At 45.1% G+C, this 17,709-nt stretch overlaps 1 protein-coding gene across 8 annotated transcripts in view; it reads left to right on the top strand.

Annotated features, from left to right (window-relative positions):
- The window catches only part of LOC124048657 (mitogen-activated protein kinase 10), a 113,528-nt gene extending 96,927 nt beyond the window's left edge, over positions 1–16,601 (top strand). For 4 of the 8 annotated variants that reach the window (XM_046369654.1, XM_046369659.1, XM_046369652.1 and 1 more), the window contains 4 exons: positions 3,839–3,865; positions 4,998–5,061; positions 5,490–5,567; positions 15,949–16,601. In XM_046369654.1, the coding sequence (XP_046225610.1) occupies positions 3,839–3,865; positions 4,998–5,061; positions 5,490–5,567; positions 15,949–16,091 (312 nt within the window). In that variant the 3' untranslated portion in view covers positions 16,092–16,601. Of the gene's footprint in view, positions 1–3,838; positions 3,866–4,997; positions 5,062–5,489; positions 5,597–15,943 lie in introns of all 8 variants that reach the window. The other 4 variants (XM_046369658.1, XM_046369656.1, XM_046369657.1 and 1 more) reach the window with 4 other exon arrangements.
- The last annotated feature ends 1,108 nt before the right edge of the window (positions 16,602–17,709 follow it).

Here is a 17,709-nt window from a genome sequence, read left to right as displayed (position 1 = left end):
CAGAGAGGTCGGAAACCTGAGCGGCCAGGTTCTCCACGGCATGGCGAGCAGCAGACAATTCCTGCTCGTGTCTGCCGAGCATGGCTCCTTGGAACTCGACGGCAGTGTAACGAGCGTCTGAAGTCGCTGGGTCCATTCCTTGGTCGGTTCCTTCTGTCATGCAGGTAAAAGAGGACCCAAAAGCGACTTAACAGAAACAGAGTTTAATAATGTTCAAAACGGAATAACTGACATCCTCTAGATTTGTAGAGGGAAAACAACTGGAGAAGCGGCCACAGACTGCAGGTCGCCGGGTAGGCGCAGGCCGTAGTCGACTGAGACACCTGCTCACACGCAGCGTCTGATGAAGGCACAAAACACGACAGGACAGGGTGATACACAATCACGGCAAAAACACGACAGGACAGGGCGAAACGCAATCACAGCATGGTGAATACAATACAAGGAACCGACGGCACAGGAACGGAACACAAAGGAATAAATAGGGACTCTAATCAGGGAAAGGATCGGGAACAGGTGTGGGAAGACTAAATGATGATTAGGGGAATAGGAACAGCTGGGAGCAGGAACGGAACGATAGAGAGAAGAGAGAGCGAGAGAGTGAGAGAGGGAGGGGGAGAGAGAGGGATAGGAGGGAAAGAACCCAATAAGACCAGCAGAGGGAAACGAATAGCATGGGGAGCACAGGGACAAGACATGATAATAAATGACAAACATGACAATGGGGGTGCCACAGGGTTCAATTCTTGGACCGACTCACTTCTCTGTATACATCAATGATGTCGTTCTTGCTGCTGGTGAATCTCTGCTCCACCTCTAAGCAGACGACACCATTCTGTATACTTCTGGCTCTTCTTTGGACACTGTTAACAACCCTCCAGGCGAGCTTCAATGCCATTACAACTCTCCTTCCGTGGCCTCCAATTGCTCTTAAATACAAGTAAAACTAAATGCATGCTCTTCAACCGATCGCTGCCGGCACATGCCCGCCTGTCCAACATCACTACTCTGGACGGCTCTGACTTGAATATGTGGACAACTACAAATACCTAGGTGTCTTGTTAGACTGTAAACTCTCCTTCCAGACTCACATAAAACAGCTCCAATCCAAAGTTTAATCTAGAATTGGCTTCCTATTTCGCAACAAAGCATCCTTCACTCATGCTGCCAAACATACCCTTGTAAAACTGACCATCCTACCAATCGTCGACTTCAGCGATGTCATTTACAAAATAGCCTCCAATACCCTACTCAATCAATTGGATGCAGTCTATCACAGTGCCATCCCTTTTGTCACCAAAGCCCCATATACTACCCACCACTGCGACCTATACGCTCTCGTTGGCTGGCCCTCGCTTCATACTTGTCGCACAATCCACTGGCTCCAGGTCATCTATAAGACCCTGCTCGGTAAAGTCCCCCCTTATCTCAGCTCGCTGGTCACCATAGCAGCACCCACCTGTAGCACGCGCTCCAGCAGGCATATCTCTCTGGTCACCCCCCATACCAATTCTTCCTTTGGCCGCCTCTCCTTCCAGTTCTCTGCTGCCAATGACTGGAACGAACTACAAAAATCTCTGAAACTGGAAACACTTATCTCCCTCACTACCTTTAAGCACCAGCTGTCGGAGCAGCTCACAGATTACTGCACCTGTACATAGCCCATCTATAATTTAGCCCAAACAACTACCTCTTTCCCTACTGTATTTATTTTATTTTGCTCTTTTGCACCCCATTATTTCTATCTCTACTTTGCACATTCTTCCACTGCAAATCAACCATTCCAGTGTTTTACTTGTTATATTGTATTTACTTCGCCACCATGGCCTTTTTTTCCTTTACCTCCCTTATCTCACCTCACTTGCTCACATTGTATATAGACTTATTTTTCTACTGTATTATTTATTGACTGTATGTTTGTTTTACTCCATGTGTAACTCTGTGTTGTTGTATGTGTTGAACTGCTTTGCTTTATCTTGGCCAGGTCGCAATTGTAAATTAAAACTTGTTCTCAACTTGCCTTCCTGGTTAAATAAAGGTGAAAAAAATAAAATAAAATATATCACATTTACATAAATATTCAGACCCTTTACTCAGTACTTTATGAAGCACCTTTGGCAGCGATTACAGCCTCGAGTCTTCTTGGGTATGACGCTACAACCTTGGCACACCTGTATTTGGGAAGTTTCTCCCATTCTTCTCTGCAAATCCTCTAAAGTTTAGTCAGGTTGGATTGGGGAGTGTCGCTGCATAGCTACTTTCTGGTCTCATCAGAGATGTTCGATCGGTTTCAAGTCCGGGCTCTGCCTGGGCCATTCTCGGACATTCAGAGACTTGTCCTGAAACCACTCCTGTGTTTTCTAGGCTGTGTGCTTAGGGTCGTTGTCCTGTTGGAAGGTGAACTTTCGCCCCAGTCTGAGATCCTGAGCAGTCTGGATCAGATGTTCATCAAGGATCTCTCTGCACATTGCTCCGTTCATCTTTCCCTCGATCCTGACTAGTATCCCAGTCCATGTCGCTGCAAACCATCCCCACAGCACAGCATGATGCTGTCACCACCATGATTCACTGTAGGGATGGTGCCAGGTTTCCTCCAGAAGTGATGCTTTGGTTTCACCAGACCAGAAAATCTTGTTTCTCATGGTCTGGAGAGTCCTTTAGGTGCCTTTTGGCAAACCTCAGCCAGGCTGTCATGTGCCTTTTACTGAGGAGTGGCTTCCGTCTAGCCACTCTACCATAAAGGCTTGATTGGTGGAGTGCTGCAGAGATGGTTATCCTTCTGGAAGGTTCTCCCATCTCCACAGAGGAACTCTGGAGCTCTGTCAGAGAGACCATCAGGTTCTTGGTCACCTTCCTGACTAAGGCCCAACTCTAGGAAGAGTCTTGGTGGTTCCAAAGTTCTTCCATTTAAGAATGATGGAGGCCACTGTGTTCTTCGGTGACCTTCAATGCTGCATAAATGTTTTGTTACCCTTCCCCAGATCTGTCCCTGTCTCGGAGCTCTATGGACAATTCCTTCTACCTCATGGCTTGGTTTTTGCTCTGACATGCACTGTTAACTGTGGGACCTTATATAGACAGGTGTGTGCCTTTCCAAATCATGTCCAATCAATTGATGTTACCACAGTTGGACCAATCAAGTTGTAGAAACATCTCAAGGATGATCAATTGAAACAGGATGCACCTGAGCTCAATTTCAATGCTCATAGCAAAGGGTCTGAATACTTATGTAAATTAGGTATTTCTGTTTTTTATTTTTAATACATCAGCAAAAATATCAAGAAACCTGTTTTCACTTCATCATTATGGGTTATTGTGTTTAGACTGAGGACAAAAAAATATTGAATCCATTTTATAATAAGGCTGTAGAAATAGAATACTTTCTGAATGCAGTGTATATTAGTTTGGATTTCAGGCTACGACTTTATATAAAAAGAAGTGCCTCTCAACAAGATCAATGAATAAATTGATCAAGTTTATTGTTACTTCCTTATTTGAGAGCGAATCACACTACTTCACTATAATATCTTTCTTTGAAAATAGAAATATGCATTTTAAAGTATTATGACTATGTTAATGTATATATTTAATTTGTAGCATGCCTCATTCTTTTGTTAAAACATACATTTTAGTTTATCATTGCAAATATGACCAAAAAGTGATACCCTACATGACGATGCTAGTTGATGTAGCATATATGAGGATGTATAGATGTGAAATACAGTATATATACTGTATATATATATTATATTGGCCATCTATGGCATTACCATTTCCCTGAAACCAATGTTGTACTGTTTTTTTCCCCCCTCTCTATTGTCATTTCATGCTGATGAAGGCCAGGGATCTCGTCCAAATATCAATGGTAAATTACAACTATACTACCTCAAGAGAAATATATCATACAACATATAGAGCATTGCAAACATGATTTGACCAGATATGACTGTACAAAACTGTACTACATATATTTTGGGGCGGCTGTCCAAAACCCAATCTTCAGCTCTTTTTCAATGACCTCTTAGAAAAATGGTGCTACCTTTTTGGTTGTAAGTATACAGTATATAGGACAGCATATAAAAACTGTACAGCATATAGAGCTTTACAAATATAATATGACCAAAGTTGCACCATCCAAAGAAACCCCTCAGTAACATGTTCTATAAGGCACATACATAATGACTTCTAAGGGAATTTATAATGAGTTATATTACATTTTATTGTGCATTATAACACTTCTTTTAGATGACACGGCAGATTGTATATGTGCTGTGCTGTGTCTGTGTGGCTTTCTCCTCACTAATGGAAAGCAATATAGGCTGGCAGGCCTATAGGATGTTAGACAACAACATATGGAAATATTTGAAGGGCCTGGTCTGTAGGCTCTACAAGTTAAATATTATTATTATTACTACATCCCCAGAGGAGGTGTTGTCCTTCTTCCTGTCAATCATCTAATCATAAAGGAAAACTAGAGAAGATTGTCTTAGTTGTTTAGAGATTCATTGTCATGAAAGAGGCATTGTAAATGATTGTAAGAAATATCTTCCGTTTCTTTCATTCTTCATCTCAATTCGGTAGCCTATTGTCATCCCAACCCACCTCTGTATCTTACCATTCTTTGTTCTCATCATGATCTCTGTTCTACTTTTACTTGACCTTTACACTTGTTCTGTGCAGTGAATGGGTTTGGCTGTTCAAACTCCTCATGCAACTGTTGCTGAGAGTGTATATTATGTCCCCTCTGATGATTTACAGAACTCTCATGCATTGTGTGGATGCGTGCGTGCGTGCCTGCGGCTACTACATATTTTGGCTAGTGTTGCACATATTTAGAGCTTGTGTCATTTAATTTATAGTTGAAACTTTAAATTGTATTCTTTTAAAGGGATAATTTAAATGCTGTCATGATACTGGTAGTTCTTAGATATCACCTATCTGTTAGCCATTGCTAAAACCAGGTTCAGCAAACAGTCGATGTATCTTTCTCCCTCCAGCCTCCTCCTGCTATCTACGACAAACAGCTGGATGAGAGAGAACACTCTATCGATGAATGGAAAGGTAAACATGTCATATTCCTTTATAGTTACTAATTCTATTGCTATGGATGCCTCTTTTGGGAGTATCTCCGAATAAGGTAGGATCTCTGAATGAAAGCTAAATTATTTGTAAGTCGTAACGTTTGTGGTCTCTAGGGAGACAATTCCCAACTTACATTCACTGCTTTTCTCTATTCTCTTGTGTATCTAGTTACCTACTGTAGAAGCTTGTCAACAATTAAGTATTCCTATCTGTTTTCTATTTGTTTCTGTTTACTAACTTTGTATATTAACATTTCCAATGACCTTGCAGCCTTCCCATGGTAATTAGACTTACAACAAGAGACAGCTAAAGCAGAGAATAGATTTCTGTGCTGGTATTTTAATGTTTTTTCCTCCCCTTTTCTTTTGGTCTCTCCCTCTCATTTCTCTCTCTCTCTCTCTTTTCAGAGCTAATCTACAAAGAGGTGATGAACTTTGAGGAGAGGACGAAGAACGGGGTGGTGAAGGGACAACCCTCTCCCTCAGGTACTCTCAGTGCATAACCTAGTCCCTCTGTAAGTTGATTTAATAATACTGTATAATCACTGGGGTCTTCTTGTAACAGAAATCCATCTGTGCGTTGACCCATGCGTCTTTGTCTCCCATCTTGTTTTCCCGAGACAAATATAATTGATAGGCTACATAAGTGTTATATCTGTAGGAATTTGTAGATGAGTAATTATATCTGTATGTAAAAGTATCCATCTAAACCAGGGGTGGGCAACTCCAGTACTAGAGGGTGTGATTAGTGTCACACTTTTTCTCCATCCCTATCCAACACAGCTGATTTTCAATTGCATTCTAAACTGAAGATCATGATTAGGTGATTATTAGAGTCAGGTGTGTTAGCTGGGGCAAAACTGTGACACCAATCAGGCCCTCGGGGACTGGAATTGCCCACACCTGATCTAAACTGTAGATTTGGTCATTTTTGACCAAACTTGCATGTTTTGTGTATGTTTAGTGATTCATCTTTATTTGAATGGTATTACTGTATGCAATTAAGTGTTAAGAAAGATATATGTGACTCCACTCTATATTGAGTAACAGAGCAGTGTAAATGTGGATTGATTAAAAAGGTTGCTATCCACCTACTCTCTGCAAATATCATGTAGGCTATGTTTTTTTTCACATCTGTGTATGCACTGTCACATATCATGATTTAAGGCTGGGGTCCTTGGTCCATACTCTTCTAGATAGCACTAGAACTCATCTCATTTACAGTAAAAAATAAAATATTGGAGTGTTTACCAAAGCGCAGCTGAAGAGCCCCAGATGGCAATATTTCACAGCAGTAGCAGTACCAGGCTATAAAGCCCTGCCTTTCAGCACCACTTGGCTCAGGGCTTACATAGATGGATAGCATTAGAGTAAGCATGTTATTCTGTTATTGGACACAATCTATGTATGAACCCATAAATGGTGATTTTGCCTCCCTGTTTTATTGGAGGTCAGATGAAATGTATTCCACTGTCCTTTAATCACCTGCCTCCCACTGCTACAGACACAAACAGGAGATTACTGGTCTGCCTACAGATCACCACACCATTGGCATGCTCTGGACCGAGAGGGATCGTTTTAGCAAGCCTTAGAAAACTCACTTTTTCTCTTAACTGGCTTGTTACATTTACATTTTAGTAGGCAGATACAGAGCGACTTAGTGCATTCATTTTTCATACTTGTCCCCCATTGGGAATCAACCCCACATCTCTGGTGTTGCAAGTGTCATGCTTTACCAATTGAGCCACACAAGACCAGGTACAGTAGATCTTTTGTATCTGGTCATCTTTCGTAGTCTGATGCTTTGTCTAGGACAAAGACTTGAGGTTTGCTAGCTACCTACGATAGTTTAACGCCACAGATTCAACAGGAAGCTTAAATGTCTGCTCCGGGAAGATAGGTGTCATGTTTGTCATTTATTGTCATGTCTTGTCCCTGTGCTCCCCATGCTATTCGTTTCCCTCTGCTGGTCTTGTTTGGTTCTATCCCTCTCTCTCCCCCTCCCTCTCTCACTCTCTCGCTCTCTCTTCTCTCTGTCGTTCCGTTCCTGCTCCCAGCTGTTCCTATTCCCCTAATCATCATTTAGTCTTCCCACACCTGTTCCCGATCCTTTCCCCTGATTAGAGTCCCTATTTATTCCTTTGTGATCCGTTCCTGTTCCGTCGGTTCCTTGTATTGTATTCACCATGCTGTGATTGCGTTTCGCCCTGTCCTGTCGTGTTTTTGCCGTGATTGTGTATCACCCTGTCCTGTCGTGTTTTGTGCCTTCATCAGACGCTGCGTGTGAGCAGGTGTCTCAGTCGACTACGGCCTGCGCCTACCCGAAGCGACCTGCAGTCTGTGGCCGCTTCTCCAGTTGTTTTCCCCTCTACAAATCTAGAGGATTTCTGTTATTCCGTTTTGGACTTTAATAAACTCTGTTTCTGTTAAGTCGCGTTTGGGTCCTCTTTCACCTGCATGACAGAAGGAACCGACCAAGGAATGGACCCAGCGACTTCAGACGCTCGTTACACTGCCGTCGAGATCCAAGGAGCCATGCTCGGCAGACACGAGCAGGAATTGTCTGCTGCTCGCCAGGCCGTGGAAAACCTGGCTGCTCAGGTTTCCGACCTCTCTGGACAGTTCCAGAGTCTACGTCTCGTGCCACCTGTTACTTCCTGGCCTGCCGAGCCTCCAGAACCTAGGGTTAATAACCCACCTTGCTACTCCGGGCAGCCCACTGAGTGCCGCTCCTTTCTCACGCAGTGTGAGATTGTGTTCTCTCTCCAACCCAACACATACTCTAGAGAGAGCTCGGGTTGCTTACGTCATTTCACTCCTTACTGGCCGGGCTCGAGAATGGGGCACAGCTATCTGGGAGGCAAGGGCTGTTTGCTCTAACGATTTCCAGAACTTTAAAGAGGAGATGATTCGGGTTTTTGACCGTTCAGTTTTTGGTGGGGAGGCTTCTAGGGCCCTGGCTTCCTTATGCCAAGGTGAACGGTCCATAACGGATTATTCCATTGAGTTTCGCACTCTTGCTGCCTCTAGTGAGTGGAACGAGCCGGCGCTGCTCGCTCGTTTTCTGGAGGGACTCCACGCTGTGGTTAAGGATGAGATTCTCTCCCGGGAGGTTCCTTCAGATGTGGACTCTTTGATTGCTCTCGCCATCCGCATAGAACGACGGGTAGATCTTCGTCACCGGGCTCGTGGAAGAGAGCTCGCATCAACGGTGTTTCCCTGCTCCGCATCGCAACCATCTCCCCCTCTGGCTTTGAGACTGAGCCCATGCAGCTGGGAGGGATTCGCATCTCGAATAAGGAGAGGGAACGGAGGATCACCAACCGCCTGTGCCTCTATTGTGGAGTTGCTGGACATTTTGTTAATTCATGTCCAGTAAAGCCAGAGCTCATCTGTAAGCGGAGGGCTACAGGTGAGCGCAACTACTCAAGTCTCTCCATCAAAGTCCTGTACTACTTTGTCGGTCCACCTACGCTGGACCGGTTCGGGTGCTACATGTAGTGCCTTGATAGACTCTGGGGCTGAGGGTTGTTTCATGGACGAAGCATGGGTTCGGAAACATGACATTCCTTTCAGAGAGTTAGATAAGCCTACGCCCATGTTCGCCTTAGATGGTAGTCATCTTCCCAGTATCAGATTTGAGACACTACCTTTAACCCTCACAGTATCTGGTAACCACAGTGAGACTATTTCTTTTTTGATTTTCCGTTCACCGTTTACACCTGTTGTTTTGGGTCATCCCTGGCTAGTATGTCATAATCCTTCTATTAATTGGTCTAGTAATTCTATCCTATCCTGGAACGTTTCTTGTCATGTGAAGTGTTTAATGTCTGCCATCCCTCCCGTTTCTTCTGTCCCTACTTCTCAGGAGGAACCTGGCGATTTGACAGGAGTGCCGGAGGAATATCATGATCTGCGCACGGTCTTCAGTCGGTCCCGAGCCAACTCCCTTCCTCCTCACCGGTCGTATGATTGTAGTATTGATCTCCTTCCGGGGACCACTCCTCCTCGAGGTAGACTATACTCTCTGTCGGCTCCCGAACGTAAGGCTCTCGAGGATTATTTGTCTGTGTCTCTTGACGCCGGTACCATAGTGCCTTCTTCCTCTCCGGCCGGGGCGGGGTTCTTTTTGTTAAGAAGAAGGACGGTACTCTGCGCCCCTGCGTGGATTATCGAGGGCTGAATGACATAACGGTTAAGAATCGTTATCCGCTTCCCCTTATGTCATCAGCCTTCGAGATTCTGCAGGGAGCCAGGTGCTTTACTAAGTTGGACCTTCGTAACGCTTACCATCTCGTGCGCATCAGAGAGGGGGACGAGTGGAAAACGGCGTTTAATACTCCGTTAGGGCATTTTGAGTACCGGGTTCTGCCGTTCGGTCTCGCCAATGCGCCAGCTGTTTTCAGGCATTAGTTAATGATGTTCTGAGAGACATGCTGAACATTTTTGTTTTTGTCTATCTTGACGATATCCTGATTTTTTCTCCGTCACTCGAGATTCATGTTCAGCACGTTCGACGTGTTCTACAGCGCCTTTTAGAGAATTGTCTCTACGTAAAGGCTGAGAAGTGCTCTTTTCATGTCTCCTCCGTTACTTTTCTCGGTTCCGTTATTTCCGCTGAAGGCATTCAGATGGATTCCGCTAAGGTCCAAGCTGTCAGTGATTGGCCCGTTCCAAGGTCACGTGTCGAGTTGCAGCGCTTTTTAGGTTTCGCTAATTTCTATCGGCGTTTCATTCGTAATTTCGGTCAAGTTGCTGCCCCTCTCACAGCTCTTACTTCTGTCAAGACGTGTTTTAAGTGGTCCGGTTCCGCCCAGGGAGCTTTTGATCTTCTAAAAGAACGTTTCGTCCGCTCCTATCCTCGTTACTCCTGACGTCACTAGACAATTCATTGTCGAGGTTGACGCTTCAGAGGTAGGCGTGGGAGCCATTCTATCCCAGCGCTTCCAGTCTGACGATAAGGTTCATCCTTGCGCTTATTTTCTCATCGCCTGTCGCCATCTGAGCGCAACTATGATGTGGGTAACCGTGAACTGCTCGCCATCCGCTTAGCCCTAGGCGAATGGCGACAGTGGTTGGAGGGCGACCGTTCCTTTTGTCGTTTGGACAGACCATAAGAACCTTGAGTACATCCGTTCTGCCAAACGACTTAATGCCCGTCAAGCTCGTTGGGCGTTGTTTTTCGCTCGTTTCGAGTTTGTGATTTCTTACCGTCCGGGTAGCAAGAACACCAAGCCTGATGCCTTATCCCGTCTGTTTAGTTCTTCTGTGGCTTCTACTGATCCCGAGGGGATTCTTCCTTATGGGCGTGTTGTCGGGTTAACAGTCTGGGGAATTGAAAGACAGGTTAAGCAAGCACTCACGCACACTGCGTCGCCGCGCGCTTGTCCTAGTAACCTCCTTTTCGTTCCTGTTTCCACTCGTCTGGCTGTTCTTCAGTGGGCTCACTCTGCCAAGTTAGCGGGTCATCCCGGTGTTCGAGGCACTCTTGCGTCTATTCGCCAGCGCTTTTGGTGGCCGACTCAGGAGCGTGACACGCGCCGTTTCGTGGCTGCTTGTTCGGACTGCGCGCAGACTAAGTCGGGTAACTCTCCTCCTGCCGGTCGTCTCAGACCGCTCCCCATTCCTTCTCGACCATGGTCTCACATTGCCTTAGACTTCATTACCGGTCTGCCTTTGTCTGCGGGGAAGACTGTGATTCTGACGGTTGTCGATAGGTTCTCTAAGGCGGCACATTTCATTCCCCTCGCTAAACTTCCTTCCGCTAAGGAGACGGCACAAATCATTATTGAGAATGTATTCAGAATTCATGGCCTCCCGTTAGACGCCGTTTCAGACAGAGGTCCGCAATTCACGTCACAGTTTTGGAGGGAGTTCTGTCGTTTGATTGGTGCGTCCGTCAGTCTCTCTTCCGGGTTTCATCCCCAGTCTAACGGTCAAGCAGAGAGGGCCAATCAGACGATTGGTCGCATACTACGCAGCCTTTCTTTCAGAAACCCTGCGTCTTGGGCAGAACAGCTCCCTGGGCAGAATACGCTCACAATTCGCTTCCTTCGTCTGCTACCGGGTTATCTCCGTTTCAGAGTAGTCTGGGTTACCAGCCTCCTCTGTTCTCATCCCAGCTTGCCGAGTCAGCGTTCCCTCCGCTCAAGCGTTTGTCCAACGTTGTGAGCGCACCTGGAGGAGGGTGAGGTCTGCACTTTGCCGTTACAGGGCACGGACGGTGAGAGCCGCCAATAAACGCAGGATTAAGAGTCCAAGGTATTGTTGCGGCCAGAGAGTGTGGCTTTCCACTCGCAACCTTCCTCTTACGACAGCTTCTCGTAAGTTGACTCCGCGGTTCATTGGTCCGTTCCGTGTCTCCCAGGTCGTCAATCCTGTCGCTGTGCGACTGCTTCTTCCGCGACATCTTCGTCGCGTCCATCCTGTCTTCCATGTCTCCTGTGTTAAGCCCTTTCTTCGCACCCCCGTTCGTCTTCCCTCCCCCTCCCGTCCTTGTCGAGAGCGCACCTATTTACAAGGTACATAAAATTATGGACATGCGTTCTCGGGGACGGGGTCACCAATACCTAGTGGATTGGGAGGGTTACGGTCCTGAGGAGAGGAGTTGGGTTCCGTCTCGGGACGTGCTGGACCGTTCGCTCATCGATGATTTCCTCCGTTGCCGCCAGGATTCCTCCTCGAGTGCGCCAGGAGGCGCTCGGTGAGTGGGGGGTACTGTCATGTTTGTCATTTATTGTCATGTCTTGTCCCTGTGCTCCCCATGCTATTCGTTTCCCTCTGCTGGTCTTGTTTGGTTCTATCCCTCTCTCTCCCCTCCCTCTCTCACTCTCTCGCTCTCTCTTCTCTCTGTCGTTCCGTTCCTGCTCCCAGCTGTTCCTATTCCCCTAATCATCATTTAGTCTTCCCACACCTGTTCCCGATCCTTTCCCCTGATTAGAGTCCCTATTTATTCCTTTGTGATCCGTTCCTGTTCCGTCGGTTCCTTGTATTGTATTCACCATGCTGTGATTGCGTTTCGCCCTGTCCTGTCGTGTTTTTGCCGTGATTGTGTATCACCCTGTCCTGTCGTGTTTTGTGCCTTCATCAGACGCTGCGTGTGAGCAGGTGTCTCAGTCGACTACGGCCTGCGCCTACCCGAAGCGACCTGCAGTCTGTGGCCGCTTCTCCAGTTGTTTTCCCCTCTACAAATCTAGAGGATTTCTGTTATTCCGTTTTGGACTTTAATAAACTCTGTTTCTGTTAAGTCGCGTTTGGGTCCTCTTTCACCTGCATGACAATAGGAGTATACAAATAAAACTGTTCTATCGCTACGGGAGCATAGGGCTTTTACAAGAACCAAACACCTTTTGTCTTCCTACTTGCTTAAATATTTGTATCTTTAGTGTAAAATTCTGCTCTTTAACTTGGTCAGTTTCCCAAACTCTGTCCTGGGGCCCCCGTGGGTGCACGTCTTGGTTTTTGAATCAGCTGTGTGGGACACCATGAACAAGGTGACCCCTCATCTATTTGTTTTCTGCTAATGTTTTTAGACAACCATGTCATAGGGGACAAGGGGTTACCCATTCTGCCATACCATGTTATGCCGGTGTCAATTCCAGCCCGGGAAAACAGAACGAGCTCAATCAGATTTTAATCTACAAGAAATTATAGATAGAGCCATTTGCTCTGAAGTTAAATGGAATAGCCCTATCTAATCCTCTAAAGGAAAGATTAATGAGGACCTCTTGAGTTCTGCATATTACAGTAAGATGTCTGAACGAGTCATTTCAAATCAATCAATTCGTAACCCTGTGGGAGAGGGAAGTAGCTTGAGGTAACATTCTTGGTGCGAACAGAAGCCACTGGGGACGAGTACAAAATCTTAATCCAGGAAAGGAATGACGGGCCAAACCCAAATCTCTCTAGTACTGTAAATAGATGTTCCCACTCAACCCGGTCGAAAGCCTTCTCAGCATAAAGAGAGATGACGACCTCTGGCTGTCGAGTTGAGTGGGCAGAATGAAGAACTTTAAATATCCGCCGCGTATGATAGAAATATTGCCTACCTGAGAAAAATCTGGTTTGGTCAGAGTTAATTATATTAAGCATCACTGTCTTTAAACGGCATGAGAGGACCTTAGTGAGAATTTTATAATCGCAGCACAAAAGGCTTATGGGGCAGTATGAGCCACAGTCTAGGGGGTTCTTGTCCTTTTTAAGAAAAACAGAATGGGTCTCCTGGTTAAATGTCTGGGGCAGTTTCTGACTAGAAAGGATTTCATTGTATATTGAGCTGAGCCTAGGGGATAGTTTAGAGGAGAATGCTTTATAAAATTCAATAGGGAAGCCATTAGGCCCAGGAGCTTTTACTGCTCTGCATGGACTGGATTGCCAGAGTAGCTTCATCATCATTTATTGAGGCATCCATGTTAGTTTGTTCATCTGAGATGAAACAGGGGATGTCCAGATTGTCTAGAAATGCATGCATACGAGATGTGTCAGGAAGAGCCAATGATGAGTAAAGAGCAGAGTAGAATTACTTAAATTGTTTGTTGATTTTTTGGGGGATTGGTAGAAGTTAAATCAGCTGCAACACACATTTCAGGTATGGTGCTGCTAGCAGCGGATTGGCGAAGCTGGTGAGATAACAACTTGCCACCTTTCTCTCCGTGTTCATAAAATGTCTGCCTCGACTTAAACAGAAGCTGCATCGTTTGTTCAGTGGAAAGATTGTCAAATTCCGATTGGTGTAGCCGTCCGTCTCTTTGTAGAGTTCAGGAATCGGAGAAGAGGCATATCTGTTGTCCACATCTAGAATGAGTTGAGATAGTTCCGATAAGCGTTTAGTGCGCTGTTTATTGTCATACGCTGTGTATGAAATCATTTGGCCCCTTAGATATTCTTTTAACGACTCCCACACAGTAGAGTGAGACACGTCAGGAGTGCAGTTGATCTGTAAAAAGACATCAATGTGAGTTGATATGTATTTGTTAAAGGCACTACAGTATAGTAGTAGTGGGTCAAGTCGCCATGCGCGTTGTGATGCAGTACTGTCCGGAAAGCGGATATCTAGCTGGACAGGGCTATGGTCTGAGAAAACGATGCTGTGATATTGGCTCTTAGTTACAAAATGAATAATTATATTATCCAGCAGGAAAAAGTCAATCATAGTGTATGAGTGGTGGACTGGATAAAAAAAGGAGTACTGTTTAGCAGTGGGATTGCTCCTGCTTCATGGATAAGACAAATTATAGGATTCTATAAATTATTTGATTACTGCACCTGATTTTGAAATTACATTGTTGGGCTTTGGTCTACATCTGCCTAGGCTTGGATGTAATACACAATTGAAATCTCCACTCAGTATCAAATGATGAGAGTTAAGGTCAGGAAGTGTTGCAATGAGGTCTGAGAAAAATTCAGCGTCATCCCAATTAGGACCATAGAGGTTAGCCAGAACAACCTGTGTGTTAAAATATTTCCCCATCACTATAATACACTGCTCAAAAAAATAAAGGGAACACTTAAACAACACAATGTAACTCCAAGTCAATCACACTTCTGTGAAATCAAACTGTCCACTTGGGAAGCAACACTGATTTCACATGCTGTTGTGCAAATGGAATAGACAACAGTTGGAAATTATAGACAATTAGCAAGACACCCCCAATAAAGGAGTGGTTCTGCACTCTGCTAAAAACAACAAAATACCCAGAAGAAAACCTTGGACCCCTATGCTGGCCTTACCTCTGTTGGAAGGCTGCATCTACCTCTCCTAGACTAGAGCAAAATACTACCATGTTAAACCGAACCTCAGTAGAGCTCTATCTAGGGTGAACACAATCAAGTTTACACATAGGGAAGGGATTCTAGAGGGAACCACCTCAGTTACCTTATGTATCTTATGCAATATGCATATTTTAAGGATAATTTAAAAAAATATATATGTATATATATATTATATTAAATCCCCCGTGACCAACCCCATCCACTTGGGATGACTTTAAAAAATATATATTTTTTAAATGATTGGAAAACAAACCCAGTATAATTCAACATTTGTATAAATGTAACCCTCGGTTAAACCTAACCTAACATCCTAACAAGCCAGAACACCGGCAAACGTTTATTCATCTTAAAAGCATAACTGTCCACTCACCAAACTCTTGCTTCCAAGATGAAACTTAAGACAAACAGGACTGCCTATTGAAAGACATTTGCCTCAAATATATTTATATTGTATCAAAATACTGCATTAAAATACTGTACTGTACTATACTGTCCTGTAGCCTAAGCATGTCTGTATGTTTGCAGAAATGTATCACCATCTAGTGGTAAAAAGTTGCACATGAATGCTGAAATGTCACCCTGATCTGTAATGTTTCCAAAGACAGGTAGGTAGATAGGGAACTACATCTTAACATAAAAGTATTACATTCTTATTATTACACTAATGTGATATTATTGTATTTAAGGAGATAGCCGACAGAGTACCCCAGCCTTAACTCGCCTCTCACCTGTCTGGTGACACACTGTGATGTGTTTGTATATGGGGTTCTGGGTTTACTATTTGGTTGTGTTGTGACCGAGTGTCGAGTTTCTGTGTGGGGTTATGTGTCACAATAAGGCTTGTGACTGACTGAGAATGTCCAGTAGTGTCTGTGGCAGGGCTGGGGTCAATTCCATTAAAATTACAGTCAATTCAGAAGGCAAGCGGAATTCCAATTCCACATTTTTCTAATTGAAAAGCACTGAAGTAAATTGGAATTTGAATTTCAGTGTACTTCCTTAATTGACTGGAATTTAAATGGAAATGAACCTTACCCTGGTCTGTGGGGCTCTTAGTTCGTTGTAACCCGGCTGTCTGTTGATTCCCTCAGCACAGGTGCAGCCGTGAACATCAGTGGTGAGAGCCTCCCTTCCCCCTCCGTCAACGATATCTCCTCCATGTCCACCGACCAGACACTGGCCTCAGACACTGACAGCAGCCTGGAGACCTCCGCAGGACCCCTGGGGTGTTGCAGGTGACTAGCAGCCTGCCTGCGCAACCCAATGTTCTTCAGAAGGTGAAAAGCAATGTCCAAACAACCAACCAACCCACCAAAACCTGAAAAAGAACAAAGATTATTAAAAAGAAAAAAAGTATCATCTTAAAAGGGATTTAATAAAACATAAAGAATAATGATTATGAAAGTTAAGCTTGCATTTTCATTCAAAAAGAAAAAACGATGAAATATGAACTTCTTGTTACTTTACTTATACACCCCATCCTCCCCAAAACACAAAAAAAAACACTGAGACAGTCATCTTTCTGTGAAGTGTAAATTGACCGGCTGCTGGTAACCCAAATTCCTTGCAGGCGCCTGTTCTTCAGTCGATGTGGCAAAGTGGGCCCTTTTCATACATTACTGTACAGCAATATACACTGCTCAAAAAAATAAAGGGAACACTAAGATAACACATCCTAGATCTAAATGAATGAACTATTCTTATTAAATACTTTTTTTCTTTACATAGTTGAATGTGCTGACAACAAAATCACACAAAAATTATCAATGGAAATCAAATTTATCAACCCATGGAGGTCTGGACATGGAGTCACACTCAAAATTAAAGTGGAAAACCACACTACAGGCAGATCCAACTTTGATATAATGTCCTTAAAACAAGTCAAAATGAGGCTCAGTAGTGTGTGTGGCCTCCACGTGCCTGTATGACCTCACTACGACGCATGCTCCTGATAAGGTGGCGGGTGGTCTCCTGAGGGATCTCCTCCCAGACCTGGACTAAAGCATCCACCAACTAGTGGTGTTGGTGGATGGAGCGAGATATGATGTCCCAGATGTGCTCAATTGGATTCAGGTCTGGCGAACGGGCGGGCCAGTCCATAGCATCAATGCCTTCCTCTTGCAGGAACTGCTGACACACTCCAGCCACATGAGGTCTAGCATTGTCTTGCATTAGGAGGAACCCAGGGCCAACCGCACCAGCATATGGTCTCACAAGGGGTCTGAGGATCTCATCTCGTTACCTAATGGCAGTCAGGCTACCTCTGGCGAGCACATGGAGGGCTGTGCGGCCCCCCAAAGAAATGCCACCCCACACCATGACTGACCCACCGCCAAACCGGTCATGCTGGAGGATGTTGCAGGCAGCAGAACGTTCTCCACGGCGTCTCCAGACTGTCACATCTATCACATGTGCTCAGTGTGAACCTGCTTTCATCTGTGAAGAGCACAGGGCGCCAGAGGCGAATTTGCCAATCTTGGTGTTCTCTGGCAAATGCCAAACGTCCTGCACGGTGTTGGGCTGTAAGCACAACCCCGACCTGTGGACGTCGGCCCTCATACCACCCTCATGGAGTCTGTTTCTGACCGTTTGAGCAGACACATGCACATTTGTGGCCTGCTGGAGGTCATTTTGCAGGGCTCTGGCAGTGCTCCTCCTGCTCCTCCTTGCACAAAGGCGGAGGTAGCGGTCCTGCTGCTGGGTTGTTGCTCTCCTACGGCCTCCTCCACGTCTCCTGATGTACTGGCCTGTCTCCTGGTAGCGCCTCCATGCTCTGGACACTATGCTGAAAGACACAGCAAACCTTCTTGCCACATCTCGCATTGATGTGCCATCCTGGATGAGCTGCACTACCTGA

Source organism: Oncorhynchus gorbuscha, linkage group LG11 (assembly GCF_021184085.1).
Source record: "Oncorhynchus gorbuscha isolate QuinsamMale2020 ecotype Even-year linkage group LG11, OgorEven_v1.0, whole genome shotgun sequence".
Taxonomy (NCBI): domain Eukaryota; kingdom Metazoa; phylum Chordata; class Actinopteri; order Salmoniformes; family Salmonidae; genus Oncorhynchus; species Oncorhynchus gorbuscha.
This window is presented reverse-complemented; position numbering and strand designations above follow the sequence as displayed.